Below are 23,999 nucleotides of genomic sequence, written 5' to 3' on the forward strand. Positions count from 1 at the left end.
ATTCCCAGTGTCCCCAGTGCCCCCATTCCCAGTGTCCCCAGTGTCCCCAGTGTTCCCATTCCCAGTGCCCCCAGTGTCCCCAGTGCCCCCATTCCCAGTGTCCCCAGTGTCCCCACTGTTCCCATTCCCAGTGCCCCCGTTGTCCCCATCCCCAGTGTCCCCAGTATCCCCACTCCCAGTGTCCCCAGTGCTCCCAGTGTCCCCATTCCCAGTATTCCCAGTATCCCCAGTATCCCCTGTGTCCCCAGTGCCCCCATTCCCAGTGTCCCCAGTGCCCCCATCCCCAGTGTCCCCAGTGCCCCCATTCCCAGTGTCCCCGGGTCCCCATTCCCAGTGCCCCCATCCCCAGTGCTCCCAGTGTCCCCATTCCCAGTGTCCCTGTTCCCAGTGTTCCCAGTGTCCCCAGTGACCCCATTCCCAGTGTCCCCAGTGCTCCCAGTGTCCCCACTCCCAGTGTCCCTAGGGTCCCCATTCCCAGTGCTCCCAGTGTCCCCAGTGACCCCATCCCCACTGTCCCCAGTGTCCCCATTCCCAGTGTCCCCATTCCCAGTGTCCCCAGTGTCCCCATCCGCAGTATCCCCAGTGTCCCCATTACTCCCAGTCCACCCAGTATCCCCCTCCCCAGTGTCCCCAGTGTCCCCATCCCCAGTGTCCCCATCCCCAGTATCCCCATTCCCAGTATTCCCAGGGCTCCCATTGTCCCCATTCCCAGTATCCCCAGTGCCCCCATTCCCAGTGTCCCCGTTCCCAGTGTCCCCAGTATCCCCAGTGTCCCCATCCCCAGTGTCCCCAGTGTCCCCATTCCCAGTGTCCCCAGTGTCCCCATTCCCAGTATCCCCAGTGTCCCTGTTCCCAGTGTCCCCAGTGCTCCCAGTGTCCCCAGTGTCCCCATTCCCAACATCCCCAGTGTCCCCAATGCCCCCAGTGTCCCCATTCCCAGTGCTCCCAGTGTCCCCATTCCCAGTGTCCCCAATACCCTCAGTGTCCCCATTCCCAGGGTCCCCAGTGCTCCCAGTGACCCCTCCCCAGTGTCCCCAATGCCCCCAGTGTCCCCATTCCCAGTGTTCCCAGTGTCCCCATCCCCAGTGTCCCCACTTCCAGTGCTCCCAGTGTCCCCACTCCCAGTGCTCCCAGTGACCCCATTCCCAGTGTCCCCAATGCCCTCAGTGTCCCCATTCCCAGGGTCCCCAGTGCTCCCAGTGTCCCCATCCCCAGTGTCCCCACTCTCAGTGTCCCCATTCCCAGTGCTCCCAGTGTCCCCACTCTCAGTGTCCCCATTCCCAGTGCTCCCAGTGCCCCCACTCTCAGTGTCCCCATTCCCAGTGCTCCCAGTGCCCCCACTCTCAGTGTCCCCATTCCCAGTGCTCCCAGTGTCCCCACTCCCAGTGCTCCCAGTGACCCATTCCCAGTGTCCCCAATGCCCCCAGTGTCCCCATTCCCAGTGCCCCCAGCTTTCTCATCCCCCCCTCCCAGTGTCCCCGTGTCCCCCCCTGTCCCCCCGTGTCCCCGCCATGTCCCCATGTCCCCCCCATGTCCCCATGTCCCCTGTCCCTGTCACCTCGGGGGGGCTCCAGGCCTGGGGGGGTTGTTGGCTCCTTCCCCGGGTTGGGGACACAGGACCCGGCGGGAAACTCCAGACCTGGGGCTGGTGACAATGACAAAGGTGACACCGGTGACACGGCCACGGGGACAACGTCACCCCTGCGTCCCCCCCGTGTCCCCAGCGTCCCACCTGCTGCAGGCGCCCGATGCGGGCGGCCATGTCCCCACGGTGGCCGACGACGTCCCCACGGTGGCCGCTGTCCCCTTGGTGGCCCGGGATGTCCCCACGGTGGCCGATGTCCCCACGGTGACCAGCGATGTCCCCACGGTGACCAGCGATGTCCCCACGGTGGCCCAGAATGTCCCCATGGTGGCCAATGAGCCCTCGGTGGCCGATGTCACCGCGGTAGCCCGGGATGTCCCCGTGGTGGCCGATGTCCCCTCGGTGGCTCAGGATGTCCCCTCGGTGGCCAATGTCCCCATGGTGGCCGATGTCACCTCGATGGCCAATGTCCCCTCGGTGGCCAATGTCCCCATGGTGGCCGATGTCACCTCGATGACTCAGGATGTCCCCTCGGTGGCCAATGTCCCCATGGTGGCCGATGTCCCCTCGGTGGCCGCTGTCCCCTCGGTGGCTCAGGATGTCCCCATGGTGGCCAATGTCCCCTCGAAGGCCAATGTCCCCATGGTGGCCGATGTCCCCTCGGTGACCATTGTCCCCTCGGTGGCCCAGGATGTCCCCATGGTGGCCGCTGTCCCCTCGGTGGCCCAGGATGTCCCCGCGGTGGCCGATGTCCCCTCGGTGGCCCGGGATGTCCCCGCGGTGGCCGCTGTCACCTCGGGTGTCCCCTCGGGTGTCCCACGGTGTCCCCAAGCGGCCACAGCTCGACAGGGGCTCCAGGGACGGGGGAGGGGCCCGGGGGGGGACCCTGGGGGGGACACGAGGGGACAAGGGGGTCACAGGGGGGGACAAGGGGTGACACGGGGACAAGAGGGACAAGGGGGATGGGGGGGTCACGGGGACAGGGGGTGACAAGGGGACACAGGGGGGAGGGTGACATGGGGACACAAGGGGGGGTGACATGGGGACATGGGGGGTGACATGGGGACATGGGGGGGAGGGTGACATGGGGACATGGGGGGTGACATGGGGACACGGGGGGGTGACATGGGGACACGGGGCGGGGGGTGACATGGGGACACGGGGCGGGGGGTGACATGGGGACATGGGGGGGGTGACATGGGGACACGGGGGGGTGACATGGGGACATGGGGGGGGTGACATGGGGACATGGGGAGGGGTGACATGGGGACATGGGGGGGGTGACATGGGGACATGAGGGGGGTGACATGGGGACACGAGGGGGTGACATGGGGACACGAGGGGGGTGACATGGGGACAAGGGGGGGTGACATGGGGACAAGGGGGGGGTGACATGGGGACATGGGGTGACATGGGGACACGGGGGGGGTGACATGGGGACACGGGGGGGTGACATGGGGACACGGGGGGGGGTGACATGGGGACACGGGGGGGGTGACATGGGGACATGGGGGGGGGGGGGGGGTGACACTTACCCGGGGCTGTAGAACAGCTTGTGGGGGGAGGGGCCCCCGGTGGGGCTGGGGGGGGGCAGGTGGGGGAGGGGCAGCGGCACCTGCCCCACACTGGAGCACCTGGGGGGACACGGACGTGGGGGAGGGGACATGGGGACATGGGGACACCCCAGGGATGTGGGGTCCCCAGGGGTCACTATGGGGCAGTGGGGGGGGCACTGTGGGTCCCCATGGGTCACTATGGGGCAGCACGGGGGTCTCTGGGGGTCCCCATGGGTCACTATGGGGGTCCCTAAGGGCATTGTGGGGGTCACTGTGGGGCGCTATGGGGCAGTGTGGGGGTCCCTATGGGTCACTATGGGGTAGTGTGGGGGTCCCTATGGGGCGCTATGGGGCAGTGTGAGAGTCCCTATGGGGCAACATGGGGGTCTCTATGGGTGTCCATGGGTTGCTATGGGGCGGTGTGGGGGTCCCTATGGGTAGTTATGGGGCAGCATGGGGGTCCCTATGGATCCCATGGGTCGCTACGGGGCAGTGTGTGGGTCCCTATGGGTCGCTATGGGGCAGCGTGGGGGTCCCTATGGGTCACTATGGGGCAGTGTGGGGGTCCCTATGGGGCGCTATGGGGCAGTGTGAGAGTCCCTATGGGGCAACATGGGGGTCTCTATGGGTGTCCATGGGTTGCTATGGGGCAGTGTGGGGGTCCCTATGGGTAGTTATGGGGCAGCATGGGGGTCCCTATGGATCCCATGGGTCGCTACGGGGCAGTGTGTGGGTCCCTATGGGTCGCTATGGGGCAGCATGGGGGTCCCTATGGATCCCATGGGTCGCTACGGGGCAGTGTGTGGGTCCCTATGGGTCGCTATGGGGCAGCATGGGGGTCCCTATGGGTCCCATGGGTCGCTATGGGGCAGTGTGGGGGTCGCTATGGGGCGGTACCTGGCAGGGGGTCCCCAGGGCCGGGGGGGGGGGCAGGCGGCCCAGCCCCCCCCACATCCCAGGCTCCCCACGGCGAAGGGCTCGCGCCCCACGGCCCGGCCCCCCAGCGGCTCCACGGCGCGATGCATCCAGCCTGCCCCATAGCGCGGCCGTCAGCCCCATAGCGCGGCCTCCCCGCCCCATAGATCCCTCCCACAAGCCCCACAGATCCCTCCCACCTGCCCCATAGCGTGGCCGTCAGCCCCACAGCTCCCCCCACCCCATAGATCACCCCACATCCCTCCCATAGATTGCCCCATAGCTCCCCCCACATCCCCCCCATAGATTGCCCCATAGCTCCCCCCACCCCATAGATCTCCCCACATGCCCCCCATAGATTGCCCTATAGCTCCCCCCACCCCATAGCTCCCCCCACATAGATCGCCCCATAGCTCCCCCCGCCCCATAGATCTCCCCACATCCCCCCCATAGATTGCCCCATAGCTCCCCCCGCCCCATAGCTCCCCCCACATCCCCCCCATAGATTGCCCCATAGCTCCCCCCGCCCCATAGATCTCCCCACATCCCCCCCATAGATTGCCCCATAGCTCCCCCTGCCCCATAGATCGCCCCACAGCCCCTCCCCCACTCACCGCTCGTGGGGCGCGGGGTGCGGGGCCCCCCCGGGGGGGGAGGGGCAGCCCCGGGGGGGGGAGGGGCGGCTGCTGGGCTGGGGCGGCCCCGCCCTCAGTGTCACCTGGGGTCACGTGGGCAGGGGTCACGTGGGGAGGAGTTATGGGGGGGGAGTGGGCGGGGCTTCGGGTGGAGTCTGGCTCCGCCCCCTATCAAGACCCCGCCTCAAGGCCCCGCCCTCCCTAGGCCCCGCCCCCACCAGGCCCAGCCCCCCTCACCTCTCCAGCGACGCTCTCCAGGAATCCGGCCAATCACAGGGCGCCCCTCGGCTGGCAGCCAATCATCTTCTCAGCCGCCTTCAGCTCAGCCTGGCGGGGACCAATGGGGAGGAGGAGGGAGGGGTTGAGAGCGGGGTTGGCCAATGACAACGGGAGGATGGGGGGGGGGGGGAAGGCGAGGCCCCGCCCCCTTCGGGGTAGAGATGGGCGGGGATCGATGTGGGGCAGGAGGCACTTGGGGGGCACTTGGGGGGGAGGGGCGGCCAAGGGAACCCCACAGGGAGCAGGAAGGGGGGACCTGACCCACGGCTGCCCCATAACTGCGACCCACAGCCCCCCCGTGACCCACACGTGACTGCACGCATGGACCCCCAGCCCCACACCTGAGCCACAGCTGCCCCACATGTCACACCCCCCCAGCCCCACATGTGACTCCCAGCCCCACAGCTGCCCCACTGCGACCCACACGTCACTGTGACCCCAGCCCCACAGCTGCCCCACTGCGACCCACACATCACTGTGACCCCAGCCCCACACGTGTGACCCCACCCGTGACCCCCAGCCCCACAGCTGCCCCACTGTGACCCCCAGCCCCACATGTGACCCCAGCCCCACAGCTGCCCCACTGTGACCCCCAGCCCCACATGTGACCCCCAGCCCCACAGCTGCCCCACTGCGACCCACACATCACTGTGACCCCAGCCCCACACGTGTGACCCCACCCGTGACCCCCAGCCCCACAGCTGCCCCACTGTGACCCCCAGCCCCACATGTGACCCCAGCCCCACAGCTGCCCCACTGTGACCCCCAGCTCCACATGTGACCCCCAGCCCCACAGCTGCCCCACTGCGACCCACACATCATTGTGACCCCAGCCCCACACGTGTGACCCCACCCGTGACCCCCAGCCCCACAGCTGCCCCACTGTGACCCCCAGCCCCACATGTGACCCCCAGCCCCACAGCTGCCCCCCACATCACTGTGACCCCAGCCCCACAGCTGCCCCACTGCGACCCCCACATCACTGCGACCCCAGCCCCACAGCTGCCCCACAGCTGCCCCCCACATCACTGTGACCCCAGCCCCACAGCTGCCCCACTGCGACCCCCACATCACTGCGACCCCAGCCCCACACGTGTGCCCCCTCACCCGCAGGGCTCCGGCCGCGTGTCCCCGCGTGTCCCCACGCGGCGCCGGGTGACACCGAGTGACACCGAGCGGCAGCGGCTGCGTCACCTCCGCGTGTCCCCGCGTGGGTTGTTCCCCCCCTCCCCCCCCCTTTTCCTGGCCCGGGGGACGGTGACGTCAACAGGACGCGGTGACACCGAGCGGGGGTGGGGACGGGGGAATCCCCCAGGGGACGGGGGAGGGGACACGGGGACATGGGGGGGACACGGGGATAATGGGGGGACATGGGGATAATGGGGGGACATGGGGACAACGGGGGATGGGGGGACATGGGGGGACAGGGGGACATGGGGAGACAATGGGGGGACATGGGGACAATGGGGGGACGTGGGGGGACAGGGGGGGACAGGGGGACATGGGGGGACAGGGGGATAATGGGGGGACAGGGGGATAATGGGGGATGGGGGGACATGGGGGGACGGGGGGACAATGGGGATAATGGGGGATGGGGGGACATAGGGATAATGGGGGGACATGGGGACAGGGGCATAGGGGGACATGGGGACACATGGGGACACACAGACACGTGGGGACATGGGGACACGGGGATGGGGGGACATTGGGGATAATGGGGGGACATGGGGACACATGGGGACACACAGACACGTGGGGACATGGGGACACGGGGATGAGGGGACATGGGGATAATGGGGGGACATGGGGACACATGGGGACACACAGACACGTGGGGACATGGGGACATGGGGATGAGGGGACATTGGGGATAATGGGGGGACATGGGGTACACAGGGGGGATACGGGGACACAGGGGTTGGGGGGGATATGGGGACATGGGGACATTGGGACATGGAGGGGCCTGTGGGGCTACAGACACAGGAGGGGACATGGGGACACGTGAGGACACACGGGGACACACAGACATGTGGGGACATGGGGGACATGGGGACAGGGGGACATTGGGGATAATGGGGGGACACGGGGACATAGACACAGGAGGGGACACGGGGACACAAGAGGGGACATGGGGACACACAGACATGTGGTGACATGGGGGGGACATTGGGGATAATGGGGGGACACAGGGGGGATACGGGGACACAGGGGAACAGGGGGGGATATGGGGACAGGGGGGGACATAGAGGGACATGGGGACATTGGGACATGGAGGGGCCTGTGGGGCCACAGACACAGGAGGGGACACGGGGACGCATGAGGACACATGGGGACACACAGAGGACACTGGGGACGGGGGGACACTGGGGATAATGGGGGGACATTGGGGACGGGGGGACACGGGGACAGGGGGGACACGGGGAGATATGGGCACAGGGGGACATTGGGGGGACATGGGGACACAGAGACAGGAGGGGACATGGGGACACATGAGGACACACGGGGACACACAGACATGGGGGGACACGGGGACGGGGGGACATCGGGGATAATGGGGGGCCACTGGGAATAATGGGGACATGGGGACATGGTGACACGGGGATAATGGGGACATATGGGCGCAGGGGACATTGGGGACAACGCGGGGACATGGGAACACATGAGGACACATGGGGACACACAGACACGTGGGGACATGGGGACATGGGGGAGAGGGGGGGGACACGGGGACGGGGCGGGACATGGGGATAATGGGGGGACATGAGGGGACATTGGGGATGACAGGGGGACATGGGAACAGGGGGACATTGGGGATAATAAGGGGACATTGGGGACACAAACACAGGAGGGGACATGGGGACACATGGTGACACACAGACATGTGGGGACATGGGGGGACATGAGGGGGACAGACACGGGGGGACAAGGGGTGACACTGGGGGACATGGGGGTGACAGACACAGGGGGACAAGGGGTGACATGGGGGGACAAGGGGTGACATAGGGGGACAAGAGGGTGACATGGGGTGACACAGGGCTGACAAACACAAGGGGACATTGGGTGACATAGGGTGACACGGGGGTGACAGACACAGAGGGACAAGGGGTGACAGTGGGTGACATTGGGGTCACAAACATGGGGGGACAAGGGGTGACACTGGGTGACATGGGGGGGAACATGGGGGTGACAGACACAAGGGGGCAAGGGGTGACACTGGGTGACACTGGGGTGACAGACACAGGGAGACAAGGGGTGACATGAGGGGGACATGGGGGGAGAACATGGCGGGGGGACAAGGGGTGACACCGGGTGATAAGGGGGATAAGGGGTGACATGGGGGGACACAGGGGTGACAGACACAGGGGGACAAGGGGTGACATTGGGGTCACAAACACGGGGGGACAAGGGGTGACACTGGGTGACGTTGGGGTCACAAACACGGGGGGACAAGGGGTGACACTGGGTGACGTCGGGGTCACAAACACGGGGGGCAAGGGGTGACACTGGGTGACGTCAGGGTCACAAACACGGGGGGACAAGGGGTGACATTGGGGTCACAAACACGGGGGGACAAGGGGTGACACTGGGTGACGTCGGGGTCACAAACACGGGGGGCAAGGGGTGACACTGGGTGACGTTGGGGTCACAAACACGGGGGGACAAGGGGTGACACTGGGTGACGTTGGGGTCACAAACACGGGGGGACAAGGGGCGACACTGGGTGACGTTGGGGTCACAAACACGGGGGGACAAGGGGCGACACTGGGTGACGTTGGGGTCACAAACACGGGGGGACAAGGGGTGACACTGGGTGACGTCAGGGTCACAAACACGGGGGGACAAGGGGTGACACTGGGTGACGTTGGGGTCACAAACACGGGGGGACAAGGGGTGACACTGGGTGACGTTGGGGTCACAAACACGGGGGGACAAGGGGTGACACTGGGTGACGTCAGGGTCACAAACACGGGGGGACAAGGGGTGACACTGGGTGACGTTGGGGTCACAAACACGGGGGGACAAGGGGCGACACTGGGTGACGTCGGGGTCACAAACACGGGGGGACAAGGGGTGACACTGGGTGACGTTGGGGTCACAAACACGGGGGGACAAGGGGTGACACTGGGTGACGTTGGGGTCACAAACACGGGGGACAAGGGGTGACACTGGGTGACATTGGGGTCACAAACACGGGGGGACAAGGGGCGACACTGGGTGACGTCGGGGTCGCAAACACGGGGGGCAAGGGGTGACACTGGGTGACGTTGGGGTCACAAACACGGGGGGACAAGGGGTGACACTGGGTGACATGGGGGGACATGGGGGGGAACACGGGGGTGACAAACACAGGGGACAAGGGGGGACATGGGACCGGACCCGGTTGTGACCCCACGTGGGAGGGGGCGGAGCTTGGGTGGGTGGAGCCTGAGGGGGGCGGGGCCCGAGGGCACTCACGTGTCAGCAGGTGCGGCGCCGTGTGGGGGAGGGGCTACGCGCCCGCCATGGCCTGGACCTGGTGGAGGGGGACACGGTTACTGGGAGGGACTGGGAGGGACTGGGAGAGCACTGGGAGGGCACTGGGAGGGCACTGGGAGGGCACTGGGGATACTGGTCATACTGGGAGGGCACTGGGAGGCACTGGGAGGGCACTGGGAGGGCACTGGGAGGGCACTGGGGATACTGGTCATACTGGGAGGGCACTGGGAGGCACTGGGAGGGTACTGGGAGGGCACTGGGAGGGTACTGGGAGGGCACTGGGGATACTGGGAGGCACTGAGAGGGCACTGGGAGGGCACTGGGGATACTGGGAGGGCACTGGGAGGGCACTGGGAGGGCACTAGGAAGACCTTCCCAGTCCCACACTGGGACCAGTAAAGCCAGAGCCCAGTATGAAGTGGGGATGCTGCTCCCAGTGCCCCCAGTATGAGCAGCTCCAGTGTTCCCAGTATGACCAGTATGTGTCACTGATACTCCCAGTAACACCAATATCTGTCACTCGTGCTCCCAGTATGACCAGTACAGCCCCCCTGCCAGCGCTCCCAGTTTAGGCGACACCCGCTCCCAGTGCTCCCAGTATAACCCCCAATGACACCCCAGTGCTCCCAGTGCTCCCAGTACCCCCCCACATTACACCCCAGTGCTCCCAGTACCCCCCACATTACATCCCAGTGCTCCCAGTACAGCCCCACATTACATCCCAGTGCTCCCAGTACAGCCCCACATTACACTCTGGTGCTCCCAGTATAACCCCCACATTACACTGCAGTGCTCCCACTACCCCCTACATTACACTCCAGTGCTCCCAGTGCTCCCAGTACCCCCCCATATTACACTCCAGTACTCCCAGTACCCCCACATTATACTCCAGTGCTCCCAGTGCTCCCAGTACCCCCCCACATTACACCCCAGTGCTCCCAGTACCCTCCACATTACACCCCAGTGCTCCCAGCGCCCCCAGTACCCCCCACATGACACCCCAGTGCTCCCAGTACCCCCCCACATTACACCCCAGTGCTTCCAGTACCCCCCCCATTACACCCCAGTGCTCCCAGTACCCCCCACATTACACTCCAGTGCTCCCAGTGCTCCCAGTATAACCTCCACATTACACCCCAGTGCTGCCAGTACCCCCCCACATTACGTCCCAGTGATCCCAGTACGCTCCACATTACACCCCAGCGCTCCCAGTACCCCCCACATTACACCCCAGTGCTCCCAGTACCCCCCACATTACACCCCAGTGCTCCCAGTACCCCCCCACATTACACCCCAGTGCTCCCAGTTCAGCTCTCGGGCCGCCCTCTGCACTCCCAGTGCTCCCAGTGCTCCCACACCCCGCTTATCAGGTGCCACACCCGGCCCCACCCCCGCTGGGGGGAGGAGGGAACCCAGGCGTCCGGGGGAACCCAGGCGTCCGGGCAGCCCCTCCCCCCACCCCCGCCCGGGGGACCCAGGCGTCCGGGGGACCCAGGCGTCCGGGAGGGACCCAGGCGTCCGGGCGCTGACGCAAGAGCCGGTGATGAAACAACCCCGGGGGTGGAGGGGGGGCCTGACCCAACCCCCCAGACACCCCCATAACCCCCAAACACCCCCAACCCCCCCCAATAAACCCCAAACACCCCAATAACCCCCCAGACATCCCAATAACACCCAAAACACCCCAAAATCCCCCTCAGACACCCCAATAACCTCCCAGATACCCCATAACCACCCAGACACCCCCAAATCCTCCTCAGACACGCCAATAACCCCCCAGACACCCCAAAATCCCCCCCAGACACCCCAATAACCCCCCAAACACCCCAATTACCCCCCAGGCACCCCAATAACCACCCAAACACCCCAATAACCCCCCAAACACCCCCATAACTCCCATAACCCCCTCAAACATCCCCAATAACCCCCACCAGACACCCCAAAGTCCCCCCAGCCCCCAATAACACCCCCAGACACCCCAATAACCCCCTAGATACCCCAATAACCCCCCCAGGCACCCCAATAATCCCCCAATACCCCCCCAGACACCCCATAACCACCCAGACACCCCAACAACCCCCCCAAACACCCCAAATAACTCCCCAGACACCCCAAAATCCCCCCAGACACTTCCATAATCCCCAACACCCCAATAAACCCCCCCAGACACCCCAATAAACCCCCCAATAACTCCCCAAACACCCCAATACCCCCCAACACTCCCCAGACACCCCAATAACTTCTCAAATACCCCAAAATACCCCCAAACACCCCAATAACAGCCTAACCCCCCAATAACTCCCCAAACACCCCAATAACACCCCAATAACCCCCTCAGACACCCCAATAATACCCCAAACCCCCAATTACCCCCCAGACACCCCAAAATCCCCCCCAGACACCCCAATAACCCCCCCAGACACCCCATTTACCTTGAACCCCCTCATTTACCTCACCCCACATGGCACACCCCCCCCACCCCTAATTTATATCAGGGGGGTGGGGGGGGTCAGGACCCCCCAATTCACCCCAACATTCCCAGACCCCCCAGTTCCCCCAATCTGGACCCCATTGCCCCCCCATTACCCCAGAAGGGGCAGGACCCCCCCCCCCCAATTTATCTCACCCCAGGTGACCCCCCCATATCACCTGGGGGGGGGTCACGATCCCTCCATATTTACCCCAGACACCCCCCCCCAATTATCTCAAGTCCCCCCCCATTCACCTCAGGGGGTCAGACCCCCCCATTCACCTCAGACCCCCCCCAAATCACCCCAGACCAGAACCCCCCCAAATCACTCAAGGGGTTCAGACCCCCCCCCCCCCAATTCACCTCAGGGGGGTCAGACCCCCCCAATTCACCTCAGAACCCCCAATTCACCTTAGAGGGTTCAGACCCCCCCCAATTCACCTCAGACCCCCCAAATCACCTCAGACCCCCCCAAATCACTCAAGGGGTTCAGACCCCCCCCCAATTCACCTCAGGGGGTTCAGACCCCCCCCCAATTCACCTCAGAACCCCCAATCACCTCAGGGGGTTCAGACCCCCCCCACATTCATCTCAGTCCCCCCAGATCAGCTCAGGTGGGTCAGACCCCCCCATTCCCCTCAAGTCCCCCCCAAATCACCTCAGACGGGTCAGACCCCCCCAATTCACCTCGGTCTCCCCCAATTCACACCAATCCGGACCCCCCCAAATCACCTCAGGTGGTTCAGACCCCCCCGTTCTCATCAGTCCCCCCAATTCACCTCAGACCCCCCAATTCACCTCAAGGGTTCAGACCCCCCCCCCCCACATTCCCCTCATTGCCCCCCATTCACCTCAGACCAAGACCCCCCCAAATCACTCAAGGGGTTCAGACCCCCCCCAATTCACCTCAGGGGGGTCAGACCCCCACATTCCCCCTCAGAACCCCCCAATTCACCTCAATCCAGACCCCCCCCAATTCACCTCAGAACCCCCAATCACCTCAGGGGGTTCAGACCCCCCCACATTCACCTCACACCAAGATCCCCCCCAAATCCTCAATTCACCTCAGGGGGGGGTCAGACCCCCCCCCCCCTCTCCCCTCACTCCCCCCAATTCACCTCAGGGGGGTCAGACCCCCCCTCTCCCCTCACTCCCCCCAATTCACCTCAGGGGGGTCAGACCCCCCCTCTCCCCTCACTCCCCCCGGTTCACCTCAGGGGGTCCGGCCCCCCTTTCCCCTCCGTCCCGCTCCCCTCACCCCTTCCCCGCTCCTCCCCCTCTCCAGGCCTCGGCCCGGCCCTTCCCCCCGTGTGTCCCCCACCCCCGCCCGTTCCCCGGCCCGTCCCGGCCCGTCCCGCCGTGCCCCCCCGTCCCGCCCCGCCCCGCCGTGCCCCCCGGTACCTGCGGGGCGGGCTGTGCGGGCTCCCGGTGCCGCTCCCGGTGCCGCCGCCGCTCCCGGCCCGGCCGGCGCTGGCGGCTCCGCTGCCTTCGGCCTCCGCTCAAACAAAGGACCCAGCGCCGCGCGCCCCGCCCGCCCCGGCCCCGCCCCCGGACACGCCCCCCGGACACGCCCCCCGCCGCGCGCCGGGGCACGCCCACAACACCCGCACCCCCCCACCACACAGATACACACACCCCCCACACCCCCCCCCGAGAGGTTCAGGTGGTTCCGCCCGAGAGCGAGGACACGCCCACATTGGGGGGGGGGAGTGGGGTGAGCTGGGGTGGATTGGGGTGAACTGGGAGGGACTGGGGGGGACTGGGATGGACTGGGGTGGATTGGGGGGAACTGACGGGGACTGGGGGGGAGTGGGATGGACTGGGAGGGACTGGGGGGGACTGGGATGGATTGGGATGGACTGGGGGTAACTGGGATGGACTGGGGGGACTGGGGGGGAGTGGGATGGACTGGGGGGGACTGGGCGGGCTGGGATAACTGGGGTGGATTGGAGTGAACTGGGAGGGACTGGGATGGACTGGGATGGACTGGGGGGGACTGGGGGGGAGTGGGATGGACTGGAGGGGACTGGGGCGACTGGGATGGACTGGGGAAGACTGGAAGGACTGGGATAGACTGGGGGGACTGGGGTGGATTGGCGGGAACTGGGATGGACTGGGGGGACCTGGGAAGGACTGGGATGGACTGGGGGGGACTGGGAGGGACTGGAGGGACTGGGGGGGAGTGGGATGAACTGGGATGGACTGGCATGGACTGGGGGTAACTGGGATGGACTGGAGGGCACTGAGATGGACTGGGATGGGTTGGAGGTAACTGGGATGGACTGGGGGGCACTGGGATGAACTGGGATGGATTGGGGGGACTGGAAGGGACTGCGGGGGACTGGTTTATACTGGGGCGAACTGGGATAGAACTGGGGTTCGGACCAGGATGGGACTGGGACAGGACTGGGAGGGACTGGGACCAGTATGGGAGGCACTGGGAGGGACTGGGGGGCACTGGGGGGCACCGGGACTGGAAGGGGGGGGGGAGGGGCCACTGCCACCCTGGGGACACCCGGCGACAACCAATAGCAGCCGCCCCGTGCGGCCGCCAGCCAATCAGAGCCCATCAGCTGGTGGGTGGGCGTGTCCCCCCAAGCCCCGCCCCCCCGGCGGCAGCGCGCGGGGCTGCACGTGCGCCCACAGTAACCGGCGCCCCCACGTGACCTCGGGGAAGGGGGGGGCGGGAGGAGGGGGGGGGGGGAGCAGCGCGCACGAGCCCCCCACGTGACCCGCCTTCCCCCCCAGCAACAACCCCCGAGCCGCGCCGCCATTGGCTGGCGCCGCCGTGACGTCACGGGCAGGGCGCGCCCGGCGGTTCCCATGGCAACGGGGGGGGCGGGGCGAAGGTTGAGGCCCCGGAAGGGAGGAAACGGCCCCGAAATCCCCGCTTTTCACCCCAAAAAGCAGCGGTTGGGGCCGGGAAATGGAGCCTGGAGCCCCAAAATGAGGCTTTTTACACTAAATAGGGGCCGCTTGGGTCTTAAAGGGACGGTTGAGGGCCAAAAATGCCCAAAATGTGGGGATTTGGAGCTGAAGATGAGGGGTTGGGAGCAAAAACTGAGGGTTTGGGACCAAAACATGGGGATTTGGGACCAAAATTTGAGGATTTGGACCCAAAAAATGAGGATTTGGGACCAAATAATGAGGGTTTGGGACCAAAACTTGAGGGTTTGGGACCCAAAAATGAGGGTTTGGACCCCAAAATTGAGGATTTGGGACCAAAAATTGAGGGTTTAGACCCAAAATTGGGGATTTGGGACCAAAATTTGGGGATTTGGACCCAAAACTGAGGGTTTGGGACCAAAATTTGAGGATTCAGGACCAAAAATTGAGGGTTTGGGACCCAAAACTGAGGGTTTGGACCCAAAAATGAGGATTTGGGACCAAAAATTGAGGGTTTGGACCCAAAAAATGGGGATTTGGGACCAAAAAATGGGGATTTGGGACCAAAATTTGAGGATTCAGGACCAAAAATTGAGGATTTGGACCCCAAAATTGAGGATTTGGGACCAAAATTTGAGGGTTTGGGACCCAAAAATGGGGATTTAGGACCAAAATTTGGGGATTTGGACCCAAAATTTGAGGTTTTGGGACCAAAAATTGAGGGTTTGGGACCCAAAAACGAGGATTTGGACCCAAAAATTGAGGGTTTAGACCCAAAAAATGGGGATTTGGGACCAAAAATTGAGGATTTGGGGCCAAAACTGAGGGTTTGGGACCAAAGTTTGGGGATTTGGACCCAAAAAGTGCGAATTCAGCCCCCAAAAAGCCGCTTTTGGCCCCAAAACTGCGGCTCTGGCCCCAAAGTCCCCCCCAGGGGACCCAGGGGTCCCGGAGGCCCCGCCCCCGCAAGCCCCGCCCCCTCGCGTTGATTGACGTCCAAGTGGGCGGAGCCAAGGGCACAAAACTCTCTAATTGGCAGCAGCGGGCTGACAGGAAATGCCCCCCGAGCCCCGCCCCTCCCGGAACCGGAAGTCCCGCCCACTCCGGCAGCGCCACACAGGAAGTCCCAGCTACAAACAGGAAGTCCCGCCTCTTCCCTGGCCTGCACAGGAAGTCTCGGGCATCACTTCCGGGGCAGACAGGAAGTCCAATCTCTCCAGGCCCCACACAGGAAGTCCCGGCTCTCCGTCTCCCTCCAGAGCAGGAAGTTTGGTCCATTCCATGACGTCACTTCCTGTCCCTTCAGCAGGCAGCGGCCATCTTGCTCCATAGCCCCTCCCCGAGAGGGGGGCGTGGCCACAATGGCCCCGCCCTCCAGCGCATGGGCGGGGCTTCCCAGCAGCCAATAGAACGGCAGGGACTCCAAGCCCCGCCCACTCCCCCAGGGGAGCCGCCTCAAAGCCGGGGAAGCCCCGCCCCCTGGGCTCGGCCACGCCCCCTCATGAGGACACGCCCCCTTGTCTCTGGACACGCCCCCCAGCCAAGCCCCGCCCCCCGCCAGCATCAGGGTCCAATCCCCTTCCTGCCCGGCGCTCGGGGGGGCGGAGCCTCCCCGGCCCCTCCCCCCTCACACCTTGGAATAGGCGGGGGGAGCGGGGGGGGCGGGGCCGGGGGGGCGGGGCCGGGGGGGGCGGCGCCTCCTCCCCCACCAGGCCCCGCCCCCCAGCAGCGCCAGCAGCGCCGCGGCCCCGCCCCCCGCCCCACCCAGCAGCCAATCACGTGCAGGGGGCGGGCCCGGCCCGGGGGGGCTCGTCTGATTGGCTGCGCCTGAGGGGGAGGGGGAGGGGAGAGTCAGGGGGGGACCCAGGCGTCCGGGCCCTGCCCCCTCCCCCCTCCCCCCCCCCCTTACCTGCCCCCTCCTGCTCCAGCGGAGACCCCGGACCTGGGGGGAGGGGAGGGGGAGTGAGGGGACCCAGGAGTGCCCCAGGGACCCAGGAGTGCCCCAACTACCCCTCATGGGACCCAGGAGTACCCCAGGGACCCAGGAGTGCCCCAAGGACCCAGAAATGCCCCAAATCTCCCCAAGGGACCCAGGCGTGCCCCAAGGGACCCAGGCGTGCCCCAATTCCCCCTTACGGGACCCAGGAGTGCCCCAGGGACCCCAATACCCCCAAGGGAGCCAGGCATACCCCAATGGACCCAGGAATGCCCCAAGGGACCCAGGCATGCCCCAACCCCCCCCGGGAACCCAGGAATGCCCCAAGGGACCCAGGCGTGCCCCAACCCCCTCAAGGGACTCAGGCATACCCCAAGGGACCCAGGTGTGCCCCAACCCCCCCCAAGGGACCCAGGCATGCCCCAGGGGACCCAGGCGTGCCCCAACCCCCACAAGGGACCCAGGCGTGCCCCAGGGGACCCAGGTGTGCCCCAACCCCCGCAAGGGACCCAGGCATGCCCCAGGGGACGCAGGCGTGCCCCAACCCCCTCAAGGGACCCAGGCGTGCCCCAGGGGACCCAGGCATGCCCAACCCCCTCAAGGGACCCAGGCGTGCCCCAGGGGACCCAGGCGTGCCCCAACCCCCTCAAGGGACCCAGGCGTGCCCCAGGGGACCCAGGCATGCCCAACCCCCTCAAGGGACCCAGGCGTGCCCCAGGGGACCCAGGCGTGCCCCAACCCCCTCAAGGGACCCAGGCGTGCCCCAGGGGACCCAGGCGTGCCCCAACCCCCTCAAGGGACCCAGGCGTGCCCCAGGGGACCCAGGCGCGCCCACTCACGCTGCCCCACGCGCAGCGTCACCCTCATGGCGCGGGTCCTGCAGGCCCCGCCCTCCCGGTTCTCCAGCCCCTCTGGGGTCCCGTCCGAGGTGGCTGCGGGGACAGTGACGTCAGCGATGACATCATCACACCCCCCGAGGCCACGCCCCCTCCCCCCGTGATGTCATCGCCCCAGTGACGCCTCCCCCTGATGTCACCCTGATGATGTCACTGCCCGCGATGACATCACGCGGCAGTCCCTGCAGTGCCCCCCAATCACCACCCGTCCCCCAGGGTGACGTCATCACCCCATGACATCACCACCCCTTTGATGACATCACCACCCCATGACATCACCAGTGGCAACGACATCACCAACTTGATGACGTCATTGTCCCGTGACATCACCAGCCCCCAATGACATCACCACTCTTCATGACATCACCACCCCGTGACATCACCCATGACATCACTACCCTGATGACATCACCACCCCATTACATCACCATCCCTCTGATGACATCACCATTGCTCCTGGTGACATCACCGCCACCCCTCTGATGACATCACCACCCCATGACATCACCACTCCGTGACATCACCATCGCTCTGATGACATCACCATAGCGCCTGATGACATCACTATCCCTCTGATGACATCACCACCCCATAACGTCACCACCCTGATGACATCACCACCACCCTGATGACATCACCCATGACACCACCTCCTCTGATGACATCACCACCCCATGATGACATCACCACTCCCAATGACATCACCACCACTCTGATGACATCACCACCCTGATGACATCACCCATGACACCACCCCCCTGATGACATCACCAACCCCTGATGACATCACCGCCCCTGATGACATCACCATCCCATGATAACACCCCACGGTATCACCACCCCTCCTGATGACATCACCACCCCACGATGACATCACCATCCCACGACATCACCATCCCATGATGACATCACCACCCCACGATGACATCACCACCCCATGATGACATCACCCCCCTTGATGACATCACATGGGAGCCCCTATGCCCTCACCCCACCAACCCCCCCCTTCGCTACCATCACCCCCCCCAGCCCCGCCCCCCGTGACGTCACTCACTGATGATGTAATAGTCGCGCATGCGCCGGAACTCGTGCCCCCAGAGGTTGGGGCTGAACTCCTGGAACTTGATGGTGACGCGCAGCTCGCGCTGGGGCCGGTCGCACGTCAGCAGGGGGGCGGGGCCCGCGGGCACGCGGCAGCTCCGCGCATGCGCCCCGCCCACCAGGTACAGCTTGTACCACTCGTACCGGGACACGCCCCCTGGCGACGCCACGCCCCCCGCGCCGGACACGCCCCCGGGGGACGCCACGCCCCCCGCGCTGGACGCACCCCCCGCGTCGGACACGCCCCCTGGGGACGCCACGCCCCCCGCACTGGATGCGCCCCCCGTGGACGCCACGCCCCCCGCGCTTGAAGCCACGCCCCCCGCGCTGGCCACCGCACCGCCCGGGGAGGCCACGCCCCCCGCCGAGGCCACGCCCCCTCCCGGGCACACCAGGTCCAGGCGGTCCCCAAGCTGGGGGTACAGAACGTACCCCCCCGCGGCACCGAACCTGCGGACAGAGGGGGAGGGGGGTCAGGGGAGCCCGGACGCCTGGGTCCTCTGAATGGGGGGGGGTGTTGGAGGCATGGGTGCCTTTTGGGGGGGTCTCTTGGACCCTGTTATGGGGGTGCCCGGACGCCTGGGTCCTTTTGGGGGGGCCTCCTGGACCCTGTTATGGGGGTGCCCGGACGCCTGGGTCCCTTTTGGGGGGTCTCTTGGACCCTGTTATGGGGATGCCCGGACGCCTGGGTCCCTTTTGGGGGGTCTCCTGGACCCTGTTATGGGGATGCCCGGACGCCTGGGTCCCTTTTGGGGGTCTCCCGGACGCCTGGGTCCCCCTGCAGACACCTCCCCTCCCCCCTCACCCCCCCTCGGGGGGACCCAGGCGTTCGGGATGGGGGAGGGGCAGCGGTGGCGCCAGCGTTGCCACAGTAACAGGGATCTGCTGCCCAACCCCCCCCCAAAAAAGGGACCCAGGCGTCCGGGAACCACGACACCCCCCTTCCCCCCCTCTCCAAAAAAGGGACCCAGGCGTCCGGGGGCTGTGGCTGTGTCACCGTGTGTGTGTCACCCCAACACACGCTCACACACACTCAACAGCCTCTCGCACACTCGCACAACCCCCGATGCACACACAACACCCCCTGACACCAACACACACCCAACACACCCCCTGACACACTCACACCCGACACACAACACCCCCTGACACACTCACATCAACACACACCCCCTGACACACTCAACAGTCCCTTACACACCCCCCGAATACACCGACCAACACACACAACAGCACCAACACCCCAACACACTCACATCAACACACCCACCCTGACACACTCACACCCTAACAGACACACACACACTCACACTCACACACACCCCAACACCCTCTGACACACACACACACACTCACACACCCGGACACACTCACACCCCCCAACAGGCACCAACACCCCCCTCAACACTCAACAGCCTCTTGCACACCCCTGACCACACCAACACAACAGCACACACACCCTGACACACTCACACTCACCCCAACATACACACACACCCCAACACACCCCCTGACACACTCAACAGCCTCTTACACACCCCCCAAATACACCAATAGATACAACAGCACAAACACCCTGACACACTCACACCCCAACACACCCCCTGACACACTCAACAGCCTCTTACACCCCCCCGAACACACCAAACCCCAACAGACACACACACACGCGGATGCTCTTGCACACTCGCACTGACACACACACCCTGACACACTCACACCCCCCCACCAGGCACCAACACCCGCACGCACTCAACAGCCTCTTACACACCCCCGAATACACCAACCACCCATAGACACAACAACCCAAACACACACACCCTGACACACTCACCCCCCCGTTCACACCCAGCACACACCCTGACACACTCAACAGCCTCTTACACACACCCCCAACCCCCAAACACTGACACACTCACACACACACCCTGACACACTCAACAGTCCCTTACACACCCCCCGAATACACCGACCAACACACACAACAGCACAAACACCCTGACACACTCACACCCCCCAACATGCACACCCCAACACACCCCCTGACACACTCACACCCCTGTACAGGTGCCCAACACCCGCACACACACCAACACCCCCTGACACACTCAACAGCCTCTGACACACCCCCCGAATACACCGACCAATAGATACAACAGCACGAACACCCTGACACACTCACCCCAACACACACACCCTGACACACTCAACAGCCTCTTACACACTCACACACACCCCAACATACACACACACCCCCTCTCACATACTCACACCAACACACACACCCTGACACAAACACCCCAACATACCCCCTGACACACTCAACAGTCCCTTACACACCCCCCGAACACACCAATAGATACAACAGCACAAACCCTGACACACTCACACCCCAACACACACACCCTGACACACTCAACAGTCCCTTGCACACCCCCAAATACACCGACCAACACACACAACAGCACAAACACCCTGACACACTCACACCCCCCAACATGCACACCCAACACACCCCCTGACACACTCACACCCGACACACAACACCCAACACCCCCTAACACATTCACACCAACGCACACCCCCTGACACACTCACACCCCCCAACGCACACCCTGACACACTCAACAGCCTCTTACACACCCCCCAAATACACCACTAGATACAACAGCACAAACAGCCCTGACACACTCACCCCAACACACACACCCTGACGCACTCACACCCGACACACAACACCCAACACCCCCTAACACATTCGCACCAACGCACACCCCCTGACACACTCACACCCCCCAACGCACACCCTGACACACTCACACACACAGGGTCACTTGTATGGTGTCACACACACACAGTGAGGGTGTCATTACACATACGCACCGTGTCACTCGCACATTGTCACACACACCACGTCACGCACACAATGTCACGCACACAATGTCACGCACACACGCACACAGTGTCACACGCGTGGTGTCACACACGGTGTCACCCCCAGTGTCACACACACACATGCACAGAGCTACACACAGTGTCACGTGCACGATGTCACTCGCACACGGTGTCACACACACAGTGTCACACGCACACACACGGTGTCACCCCCAGTGTCTCACACACACACACGGTGTCACCCCCAGTGTCACACACACAGTGTCACACACATACACACGATGTCACACACACCCCCCCGTGTCACACACTTACACACAGTGTCACACACACCCACAGTGTCACACACACAGTGTCACACACACACACACACACGGTGTCACCCCCAGCGTCACACACAGTGTTACACACACACACACAGTTACACACAATGTCACACACACAATGTCACACACACCCCCCCAGTGTCACACTCACACAGTTACACACAGTGTCACACACACACACACGGTGTCACCCCCAGTGTCACACACACAGTGTCACACACACACACAATGTCACACACACACACACAGTGTCACACACACACACAGTGTCACACACACACACACACAATGTCACACACACACACAGTCACACACACAGTGTCACACACACACAGTGTCACACAACGTCACACACACACACAGTGTCACACACAGTTACACACAATGTCACACACACCCCCCCAGTGTCACACTCACACAGTTACACACAATGTCACACACACACACACGGTGTTACCCCCAGTGTCACACACATACACACAGTGTCACACACACAATGTCACACACACACACAAAGTGTCACACACCGTGTCACACACACACCCCCAGTGTCACACACATACACACAATGTCACACATACACACACACAGTGTCACACTCACACAGTTACACACAATGTCACACACACACACACGGTGTCACCCCCAGTGTCACACACATACACACAGTGTCACACACACAATGTCACACACACACACAAAGTGTCACACACCGTGTCACACACACACCCCCAGTGTCACACACATACACACAATGTCACACATACACACACACAGTGTCACACTCACACAGTTACACACAATGTCACACACACACACACGGTGTCACCCCCAGTGTCACACACATACACACAGTGTCACACACACAATGTCACACACACACACAAAGTGTCACACACTGTGTCACACCCCCAGTGTCACACACACACCCCCAGTGTCACACCCCCAGTGTCACACACACACACACAATGTCACACACACACACGGTGTCACTCCCACTGTCCCCACACGACCCCCAGACCCACCCAGGTCCCCCCAATTCCTCTCAACCCCCCAACCCCCCCTAAACCCCCCAGACCCCTCCAACCCCCAAATCCCCTCAGACCCCCCCCACCCCCAAACCCTGACCCCCCCAAAACCCCCCAGACCCTCCCAAACCCCCCTAAACCCCCAAACCCCCCCAGACCCCCCTAACCCCCCCACCTCCAAATCCCCTCATACCCCCCAACCCCCCCAAATCCTCCTAAACCCCCCAGACCCCCTGACCCCCCAAATCCCCCTAAACCCCTCAGACCCCCCAACCCTCCCAAACCCTCCTAAACCCCCAAACCCCCTCACACCCCCCAAACCCCCAGAAACCCCCCTAAAACCCCCAACCCCCCCCACCCCCAAATCCCCTCACACCCCCCAACCCCTCCCTAAACCCCCCCAGACCCCCAAACCCCCCCCAACCCCAAATCTCCCCCAGACCCCCAAAACCCCCTAAACCCCCCCTGCCCCCCAAAAGCCCTCAGACCCCCCTAAACCCCCCAATCCCCCCAGAGCCCCAAAACCCCCCCGACCCCCCCAAACTCACCGCCGGTTCCCCGTGTGCCAAACCACGGGTTCCAAGCTCAGCGCCGCCGCCCCCGCCCCCAACGCGGCCACCAGCAGCGCCACCCAGCGCCACCACCCCATGTCGCGACAGACGGACCGACAGACGGACCGACAGACGGACCGACAGACGGACCGACCGATCCACCCCCCGCGGCTGCGGCGCCGACCGCCAGGGGGCGGGGCCAAGGGGGGCGGGGCTTGGGAGCGGCGGGGGGATTGGTGGGCGGGGCTGGGGGCGGGGCCGGATTGGTGAGAATGGGGGGGGTGGGCGGGGTTTGGGAACAGCGGTGGGGATTGGGGGGCGGGGCTGGGGGCGGGGCCGGATGGGTGAGAATGGGGGGGTGGGCGGGGTTTGGGAACAGTGGGGTTGGATGGGGGGAACATCGGAGGTGGTGGGCGGGGCTTGGGAGCGGCGGGGGGATTGGTGGGCGGGGCTGGGGGCGGGGC

General features: G+C 64.3%; 2 protein-coding genes across 2 annotated transcripts in view; both read right to left on the bottom strand.

The window, feature by feature from the left end:
• Nucleotides 1-13,472, bottom strand: part of KDM6B (lysine demethylase 6B) — a 33,769-nt gene extending 20,297 nt beyond the window's left edge. The window contains 9 exon segments of the mRNA XM_071800236.1: nt 1,559-1,645; nt 1,733-1,836; nt 1,879-2,471; nt 3,121-3,219; nt 4,039-4,171; nt 4,671-4,774; nt 4,929-5,018; nt 9,426-9,483; nt 13,318-13,472. Coding sequence (XP_071656337.1) covers nt 1,559-1,645; nt 1,733-1,836; nt 1,879-2,471; nt 3,121-3,219; nt 4,039-4,166 — 1,011 coding nt within the window. The 5' untranslated portion in view covers nt 4,167-4,171; nt 4,671-4,774; nt 4,929-5,018; nt 9,426-9,483; nt 13,318-13,472.
• A 2,957-nt stretch (nt 13,473-16,429) lies between these two features.
• On the bottom strand, nt 16,430-23,789 carry EFNB3 (ephrin B3). Its single transcript, XM_065859061.2, has 6 exons — nt 23,533-23,789; nt 19,112-19,185; nt 18,689-18,892; nt 17,578-17,670; nt 16,712-16,744; nt 16,430-16,629 (listed from the first exon to the last, which is right to left on the bottom strand). The coding sequence occupies exons 1-6, from the start codon at nt 23,631-23,633 to the stop codon at nt 16,430-16,432; spliced, it is 705 nt and encodes a 234-aa protein (XP_065715133.1). The 5' UTR covers nt 23,634-23,789.
• Nucleotides 23,790-23,999: the final 210 nt, after the last annotated feature.

Source organism: Patagioenas fasciata, chromosome 29 (assembly GCF_037038585.1).
Source record: "Patagioenas fasciata isolate bPatFas1 chromosome 29, bPatFas1.hap1, whole genome shotgun sequence".
NCBI lineage: Eukaryota > Metazoa > Chordata > Aves > Columbiformes > Columbidae > Patagioenas > Patagioenas fasciata.